This window comes from Solanum lycopersicum, chromosome 5 (assembly GCF_036512215.1).
Source record: "Solanum lycopersicum chromosome 5, SLM_r2.1".
Lineage (NCBI taxonomy): Eukaryota > Viridiplantae > Streptophyta > Magnoliopsida > Solanales > Solanaceae > Solanum > Solanum lycopersicum.
In genome coordinates this window covers 54,213,330-54,223,138 of record NC_090804.1, presented here as the reverse complement: position 1 = coordinate 54,223,138, position 9,809 = coordinate 54,213,330, and the positions used below count along the sequence as shown (strand labels likewise).

The 9,809-nt window shown below is 28.4% G+C and overlaps 1 protein-coding gene across 1 annotated transcript; it reads right to left on the bottom strand.

The window, feature by feature from the left end:
* Positions 1-7,180: 7,180 nt before the first annotated feature.
* Positions 7,181-9,368, bottom strand: LOC101253088 (cation-dependent phenylpropanoid and flavonoid 8-O-methyltransferase 1-like). Its single transcript, XM_019214012.2, has 5 exons — positions 9,309-9,368; positions 9,112-9,191; positions 7,783-7,927; positions 7,546-7,677; positions 7,181-7,468 (listed from the first exon to the last, which is right to left on the bottom strand). The coding sequence occupies exons 1-5, from the start codon at positions 9,366-9,368 to the stop codon at positions 7,181-7,183; spliced, it is 705 nt and encodes a 234-aa protein (XP_019069557.2).
* Positions 9,369-9,809: the final 441 nt, after the last annotated feature.

The following is a 9,809-nucleotide window of genomic DNA, read 5'->3' as shown; positions in this document are numbered from 1 at the left end:
GTCTTAAAAATATTTTTAATTGACAAATTGAACTTAAATATCATGACTTTACAACTTGAGCGAATTAAACAATTAAATTTTTGTGAAAAATATAGGGGTGTTCTCAATACTTTTCTCGACTTTTTATTAAGAGTCCCATGCGTCTACAAGAGTTTTAGATCACTAGCTATTCTTGTGGCAGAACGAGGGTGTATTCGAGTTCGATTAGTCAAGTAGAGAAGTGTTTTTAAGACCATCAATAATTATAGAACGAAACTAATAACTTGCACCAAGTTTAAAAGTGTTTTTAATATATTATTTATATAAAATATTTGTGATTAGTTTTAAAATTTTAAAAGAATTAAATAAGTCTATTTTACATAAAAAATCACGTCTTTGCTGATGGTGGGAGTTCTAATTTTTTTGTCAATTTTTTTCCATAACATAGACAGGGTTTTTAGCATTTTATCCCTTAATGTGCTTGAACTACGAGCCTATTTGAATTTAATTTGACCTATTTTAATGATTTTAGCTTAAAGTTAATTACTTATAAGCAATTTTAGAATTTGCTCAAACATTATATTAACTTTAGTTCCTAAGTTATTACTCAATTCTTGTTTTAATATTTAGTTATTCGGTAAGTATATTTAATTATTAACTAAATAAAATTATGTTGTTTTGATTTCTAAACTAATCAAACTAGCGGAACTAATTAGGATAACTTAGCATATAAAGATTGGGTCAACTATAATTAGGTCAAGTAATGCTCAATGATCTTATAGATTTATGTCATGTGTATTGTATACTAATTTATGGTTGAGATTGATTTAAATTATATATTCATCTTAATAATAAAAACAAGCAAAACATCAATTATTTTTATTTTTTTAATACTATCAAATAAAACAATTAAGTGTACCCTAACTAATATTTTCAAGCAGAAAATAAGAATGACGGAAATATGTGAATTTCCCAGCCTTTTAACCTGCCAAACCTCATATTTATATTGGATTTTTTTATATTATACTAATTTTAAAGAATGCAACATTTAAAAAAAAACCTGAATAAATATATTTTGTATAATTATTTGAAAACCTCCAATTAAATATTTCTTTTTTTAAAAAAAACGTATTGTCATGTTGTTTAATCAAGTTATAATTTAGAACACAATTATGTTTTTAAATTTGATCTACTCGTGGAGGCTACTTCAGAATTTGGAGAAAGCTTGTGTGAAATTACTCCTGAACAAGTTTGTCAGGTAAAAGGTCAAAAAGTTTGCATATTCCTGTCAATCTTAATTTTTTTTTTGTGAAAATATTAGCTTGAATACACATAATTGCTTTATTTTGATAGTTTTAAAAAAAATAAAAAAGTTGACAACTTTTTTGTTTTAATTATTATAATTAATGAGTAGATAATTTAATGAATCTCAACCATAAATTATTATTCAATACACATGACATAAAAGTATAAGGCCATTAAATATTAGTTGACCGGATCCTTATCCATTATCAAATATTTACTTCTATAAAGTATTTTCATCAGTTAGAGAAAAATGCTAATGATCCCAAAAAGGTCAAGGTTAGGTGTAGGAAAAGTTGACATGGTTGTTATATGCAAGTTTGACTAAGTCAAATAATAATTTTATGATTAAAAGCTACACTCATAAATAATAGTGTATAAAGATCCTTATTTATAGTTATAGAAAGTGATGCATATATTTTTTGATAGATCAGTTTATAGTTATATGTGATTTGATTGGTCGGTTTGAATCGAAAAATTATAATTTTTTTAATAAAAATTCTAATTTGATTAGTTAGAACATGTCATATATATGCTTAGTATAAGATGTATGTAACACACTCGTCGATGACGTGTTAAAGTAATATTTAATAAAAACATGTGGCATATATGTTAAAATAACTCTCAAATAATAATTTTTTTAATAAAAAAAATAAGCGACAAGTGACTAAATGACATGTGAATTTTTGCGAAAAAAAAAAAAACAACCCCACCGAGATTTGTCCCACCCACTCCAACCCACAAGAACCCACCTAAATCGTTTTCTCAATTCTTGCAGCCCCACCCACCCAGTGTCTTATCCACCTTTGATCTTCCCATCCTAACCCCACCCATATTTTCTTCTCCATCCCCCTCCCACCCACCCATTATCTTCTTCAAGATTTGTCATTGAAGAGGAAAAAGTGCTAACAAATTCTAGAAGTGACAATCATCGAATTTGACTTAGTTTGACGATTGTTTTAAGTTGAGATTATTCATAAATCCATGACTTTTCGCTAAAATTGTGAAAGATAATATAACTTAACAATACAACATACTTAAACTTAATGAATATAAAGTAGAACATATTATATAAAACAAAAAGAAGTGGAAAAACTAGATACCTAAATAAAGAAAACATAAAGTATAGAACAAACTCACAAGAAATAATTAATTTGATGTTCTAATTGTTAAATACTCCCTCATCCCAATTTATCTTGCACTTTTTATTTTTTCAGAATCTAAACAATTTATGTTTAACCTAGAATTTGTGCATAATATTTTAATTTTTTTAAAAATGAAATTATATATTTGTAAAATAAGTAAAAGTATTATAAGTAACGATAATTGAAATTAAAAATATTTAAAATATATATGAAAAATTGACGGTCAAACATAGACTTGTTTGAATCTCGAAATCCGTAAGATATCACATAAATTGATACAGAGGGAGTGTCTTTTATAAGATAAATATGTAAAAAAATCATTTTAAATTTATTTTTTTATTTATTTAAATTCAATAATCCTAATACAATGTAAATATAATATAGTCATCTGCATTTTTTTTGTTAAAAATAATTGCATTTCCTTCAAATGTGCATAACTAAATTTGTAGGTCAGATACACAATATTAATACGCCCTAATTTATTTGAACTTAATGAATATTTTAATTTTAAACTATTCACATTTTAACATTAAGGATGCGTATGATATGAATGAAAACGTTTTCTAATATATTTTCTAATTTTATCCTGTTTGGTTGGCATAAATATTTTAAAAAATAATTTCCAAATTGAATTATTTCCTCAAATTTAAGGAAAATGACTTACCTCCAAAAATAAGAAATATGTCAAGCCCAGAGGCTACACCATGTATGTGGTCAACACTCAAGACCATCGTTGGTCCCCAAGCAAACTGTTGACCTGATTCACTACTCAGCGGAAGAGATACTCAACAAAACAACAATTTCAATTCAAGATTGAACTCATAAGGTCTTAACAACTTAACTCAAAGTATGTCAAGAAATACTAAAAATAACATGATAAAGAAACTCAAGTCTCAAAACATCACAAGGAAAATACTTAAAGACTCCTCAAGTACTACTGACTATGAAACTTCTAAATACTACGATAGATATCGATACAAGATCCAGGATATCTTAACAAAGCTGAAACATAAATGTTGAACACGCCAAAATAAAAGAGGTTCGCCAAAGTTAACTACAGTGCGTATGGTATCAAAGGAGAGCTAGTTGATGACCCCAAATTCTTTTGATCTAATTGTACGAGTATGCAAGGGGGAAATGAAAAATAATAGTTAACTAACTGACAAGGACGATAGAAATACTTACCTTAACTCAAATTAATATGAAAGAAACAATAAGAGAGACAATATTTAATGCTTTTAAAATAATAGATAGAAACTAAAAATGTAAAAAAATACAATCTCTTTACACTTATTTGGGAGATTCTCTGGCCGATAAACATCAACATGAGCTAGGTGAGGATACAATGTCTCACTCATGCTACCAGAACTTTCCTATACTTTGTCGGGGTATAGAATAACTTAACAACTATGTGTATCTACTACGTTATGCTTAAAATCAATAAGGAATCATTTAAAAAGTATAATCATTTCCCATGTTGGCACTCATGGTTTATGATAATTTTGATTTCTTTGAACTCATAAATGTATCAGTTTTAAATACTACTCCCAATAATATATAACTCATGCTCAAATGTGTTAAACATAACTCTTTCCCAATTTGAGGTAATTAGTCAAAAGATCCTCTTAAAAAAGGTAATACTCTAAAAATATCTTTGAAGTCATAACTCATTTGCAAACAGGTCTTGAAAAAGAAGCCAAGAATGTAGTTAATTTGACTTAAGAAAAATAATCATGTGAATTGCTGTTTCGATCAACTGAGGCAATTAGTTTAATTCGGTCAAAATAAGCTAAAAATGAATTGTTATTAATCAATTAATGAGATTTTTAATCTTAACAATAAAACAATTAACATAATGATAAATTAGTTAATTCAATATATAGACCATAACTTAAACTAAACTAATAAGCCAAATACTTAATTAAACAAAATTCTTTTGAGACAACTTCCGAATATTCATAAAAATACTCTAATTACCTACATAAATATATAAAACATACATATTACTTAAAAATTATAATTAAAAAAAAGGGACAAATTTATTCAAGCTAGCATACAATCTATTTGAATTTTATAAAACTAATTATTTTAAATTGTTTGAAATTGATAAAGCTTGATGATTAATTTATATCGTGGAGGGACAAAATTGGGCGTCAACATAGTCCATACGAATTAAGGACCTTAGATCATAACAGTAGGATCAATCCAACAATTATTTTAAGAATATTTGATTATTTACCTATGTGCTTAAAACCTAAGTTATATCGTTTTTACTCTAATCCCTAGAATTATATAAGTTTTTCAAGTCCTAAAACTACCGACCCTAACTTTATTCGCATAAATTTCCAAATTCTCTTCTATGTTTCTCCAAAATCTTCTCTTTAGACGAAGGAAGAAGAAACGAGGGTTTTTCAAGTTCAAGTCTCCTTTCTTCATCACTGCTTCGGTCTTCAATTAAGGTATATAGGGAGTCTATCAAGGGTGTAATACCTTGTGCATCGAGAAAGGATAAAAAAGGATAACAACCAAGTCCATGGACCCTTTCAGGAAGCCCTAAATTAGTCGTTTAGGGGTCCACAACATGTTTAGTGGAGGTATCCCAACCATCTAGGGCTTCCAGAATTTGAGTCACCTGGATAGGACCCTAGATGCACCATGGTGAGTTGTATGACCCGTTTAGGGGTCTTCACAGTCACTCGTCAATTTTTAAGTTTATATAAATCCTTAAAATATGAGAATGATTTTCGATATGAATTAAGGTCACTAAAATTCCCTAGCACGAAGTTGAGTTGAAAGTATTCTAATCAATTGAGTTTCAATATGAGATTTTATTTTGGTCAAATTCAAATTACCATATCTCTCGGTACATAATGAATTAGATGGTCCATGACCTATCAAATTAAAGTACTACGATTCCTCTTTACAAGTTCACAAAGTTTACTCCATTTATAGTTTGGAGTAAAATGATCATTTTTGTAAGACCCTATCAGACAATCAAAGTTTCACAAATGACTATACGACCAATGAATTTTTTGACGGATTGTGGGGCCCTGAACAGTCCGTGAAGCTTTCCTTTAAGGGAACTTCATCAGTTTTTTTAGTTAGGGTCATTTCGTTCTTTTCCCTATGTGTTTGATACCTAAGCTATGTTATTTAAGTTCTTATTTTAACCCTAAACCACGATGTTTTACATCTAGTTAAGGGATTAGAAGGTTTTAATCAGTTCATTTACGTTCATTAATATTTCAAGTCTTTAGAGTAAGGTTCTAAGAGAAGACTAAGCTAGGAGTTCTAAAAGTTCTTCAAATTTCGTCGATTTTGCCAAAAATTGGTAAATAGATTGTAGGAACTCTGGGCGTTATCCATTCTTCGTTAAATTAATATTAGGAATAATAAGATTTACTTAGCATGATCCTTCACACTTATGTTAATAAAAAATTTAGTTATAAAAGCATCTTATGTAGATAAACTATTCAAGCATTGGAAATGGTTGAGTGAAAGTGCAAGAGACTAAGTGTATATGTGTAACTCAAAGTATTTATAATTCAATGGTAAAAAAATCCCTTGTAGGAAACAATCTTGGTGTTTTAATAACGAATTTTGCGTCTTATGTAGTTTCATTTTCTTGCAATCTTCGTTATAGTTTATAGATTCCCTACAACATTATAAATTAGAATTTATCTATAAGTACCTAACAGTTGTTCCCATTGTAAAGTTCAAAACTTTTCCCATATTTTTTATGTATTTCATCAAAACCTTATTATTGTTCTTTCATGCTACCACATTACACCATTTAAAGGTGTATCTTAAGCGTATCAGCAATATGATTGTTGTTGATATGATGCAATGTTGTGCCACATATTTCTCATATGAGTGATTATTTGATTTTGATTTTATTGTTGTATTGCTTAACTTGAGAGAGAGAAAGAGAGAGAGAGAGAGAGAGAGAGAAGGACGTAAGATACAATAAGATCAAATAGAGTAGGATCATAAGCCTAGGAATGGGGAAACATATCTTGTGTCTAGGATAGACACATACCTTGTAATTAACGTAGTAATAAGAGATATAGGCGTGAGACAAACAAAAATATGTGATTAGATATTTGAGAGAATCATAGTCATAATATTCACCCCATAAATTACTAACTCGATAAATATTGAAAGATTAAAGAAGGTCGATGAGCAACATGATTACTTGATATATCATAACACTAAAAGAAGGTTCTCCCCTTGTGATTAAAAGAACTCTCAACCCTTTGAAAAATATATCAGTTATAAGAAGTTCATAATTCTTTCAACAAAACACTTCTGAGTTTTATGATACCTCTATAATCATAAGTCTCAACGAGTCCAACACCTGATCAATTATACTCACTATAATGCATGTGCGATCACGTACACTCACATGTATATTGGATTGAACAAGCGTCATAGTCAAAGAATTATCAGAGTTGAGACAGTTTGTTCGCCAAAGAAGTTGCACCATGAAAAGGACTCTGTAACAGGATGAATATGTTTGCTTGAAAATCATATCTATTTCTCAAGTATCAACTTGAGACATTTGCAAAATACTATATGAACATATGATAACTCTTAAAAAAAAAGGAGTTACTTTTTCACATACTCAGAATTAGCAGCGAAAATGTCATAGTACAATAATTTTTGCAACAACAACTTACTAGTAAAAAAGGAAACATTTAAACATCAAACACAAGACACACAATTGTTATTCCTAGAACAAAAGAGAACTCTTTTTAGAGTTGCCAACAAATGGTGATTCCATCACCTATAGGGACTTGGAAAATTTGAACACGAGTATCCGAAGCGAAAAATTTATTAAATTCAATGATGTGTTGCCTATTTGGCTTCATTGTTTCCTTAACACACTTCTCTGGCATAGCAACTGTCCCACACCATAGTGTATTGTCATATACTATAATACCTCCTACTTTCACCAATTCTAACATTCTCTCATGGTACTTTTGATAGCTAACTCTGTCTGCGTCGATGAAAGCAAAATCGAAAATTCCTCTATTGTCATTCTGCAATAGAATAAGTAGTTTCATTTAATCAAGTAATTGGATGCAAAAGATTTTAAAGTAACTTTACTTTTACTTACCTCATTCAAGAGTTCATCAAGGGATGATAATGCCGAGGACTGAATAAAATTAATTTTATGCTCAATGTTAGCCTTTTTAATAATTTGCAATTCCATCTGGTATGCGTCTCGATCAAGGTCTATAGCTATAATCTGCATAATATTTGCACACATAGATCAATTATGTTCTACACATGAATTTGAGAATATATTATACATTAAAACAATTTTAGCTGTATAAAATTGTGATACACTAGCCTTGCCATCATCAGGAATTGTAAGGGCAGTAAGGACTAAGGAATATCCAGTGAACACTCCAATTTCAATCGTCTTTTTGAGATTTGTTAGTTTCAACAACAATGCAATTAGTTGACCATTTTCTGGTGCAGTTGCCATTAAACACGTGTAAAAATATAATTCAATCTAAGTTGATTGACTTTTTAAAACACATTATTGTGGGTGTATATACATTTTATTATTAAAACAAAATATTAAGTGCATAAGTTAACGTGTATAAATTGTGATAGAAGATGACTATTGATTTTTTTAAATTATATTATCTTTAGTTTCTTGTAACTCATGTATCATCTACTACCCACATTATTAGCCCTCATTCTACCCATTGATTAAAGCAACATCAAACCCAACTTCTCCAACCAAACCCATTTAGATTTGGGTTAGTTATTGATTCACAATTTGTTAGCTTAATCAATTAAAAAATTGGATTTATATGTAATCCAAATTGATTTTTGAAAAATTTTATCAAAATATTTTCAAAATATATTTTGATTCTATATGATATATATATAGTTATTATAAAGAAAAAAAATTATTAGGTACAAAAAGTTTATAAATAACAAAATAAAGTTATTAAAATTAGTAAAAAATGAAGGGATGAGTTATGACCTATTACTTATAACTTGTAACCTAATCAGTTTTGAGTCAACCTATTTTAACCAAAATAAATTTTAATGGGACTAAATCTTTACCCGTATATTGTATTGACCCATTTTTATCGGCCCTACTACCGCCCTACTAAATACTACTCCTTCTATTTAAAAATAATGACCTACTTTAACTTGGAACTGAATTTTTTTTTTTAAAAAAAACTTCTTAATCTTATGTTCTAAATTATAGTTATGACATATGTTTATAAACACTCTTTAATCTTGTAACCTTAAACATTTCATATTGAAAATTGTAGTTAAAATAGTATTAAAAAAGGAAAGATATCATTCTTTTTAAAGGAGACTAAAAAAAATTATGGCATTCTTCATATTACTCCTTTTCTTAGTAAATTTTTTTTTTTAAAAAAATATGATGAGTCAATGGAAAGCATGAGGTGTTATGTTGAGTTGGAAAATGAAAATTTACTGAAGTCACGTGAAAAATGTATTGGCCAATGTAATTTATTTTTAGAGAAGGTTTAGCAATTTATGTTTTTGGTTTAATTAAAATAGTTTGAGGGTTTACACACAAAAAAAATGTTGTATGGTGATGGGCGAAAGTAAAATATTTTTATTTTGCAGTATTGAAGTTTATGGGTAAAACGATATTGACTAGTATAAATTAATAATAAAATATTACCTTGGCTGATTTGAAGTTATAAGTCTAATCTCCTTGAGAAGCTTTGGCTCTCGCGGGTACACAAAAGTCTCCAGCATATACTTGCAGAAGATAAAACATATAAGAATGATAAATTTAACTAAAAAAATACACAAAATAACGAATAAAAAAAAGGGGGAAATGTATGATTGAGATTTAAATGAAATTGAATTTTGTACCTCACGCAATTCTGGACTATACAACAACCCTTTGGAAATTGAGTTGGAGAGCGACGCCATTTCTTTTACAAAAACACTTGATATTTTTCTTTACAAAATTGAAAGGATATGTTTTTCTTTCAATAAAATAGTGTAGAAGCTGCAAAACCAAGAATCACAAGTTATATTAGCAATTGTTTCAAATAATTATATTTTTTCTCTCAATATCTCCTAAGTTTTGATCATGCTTTATCTTCCATTCAAACTTTTAGTATTACAGAGACAAAGAGACAAAGTTTGTTTCAGTTTTTTTTGTTTTCTAATTACACGTGTTAGACCTGAACAGTGATAAATTATAATCTTCTTTACTTTTCTTTTTTGAAAGATAAATATGAATATAAAACAAACTAAGGATTTATTTTTTTTATTTCATGTTCAAACAATTTACAGTCTAAGTTTATATATAAATTACTACTCTCTCCGTTTCAAAAAAGATAACTTAGTTTGACTTTAAATGGAATT

What these genes read in the sequence shown, in the direction of transcription:
- LOC101253088 (XM_019214012.2), bottom strand. Translation starts at nt 9,368, where the DNA reads ATGGCGTCGCTCTCCAACTCAATTTCCAAAGGGTTGTTGTATAGTCCA. An exon ending in ATAACTTCAAATCAGCCAAG is followed by an intron (nt 7,928 to 9,111) that starts GTAATATTTTAT and finishes ATATTTTTACAC; the next exon opens with GTGTTTAATGGCAACTGCAC. An exon ending in TTGATGAACTCTTGAATGAG is followed by an intron (nt 7,469 to 7,545) that starts GTAAGTAAAAGT and finishes ATTCTATTGCAG; the next exon opens with AATGACAATAGAGGAATTTT.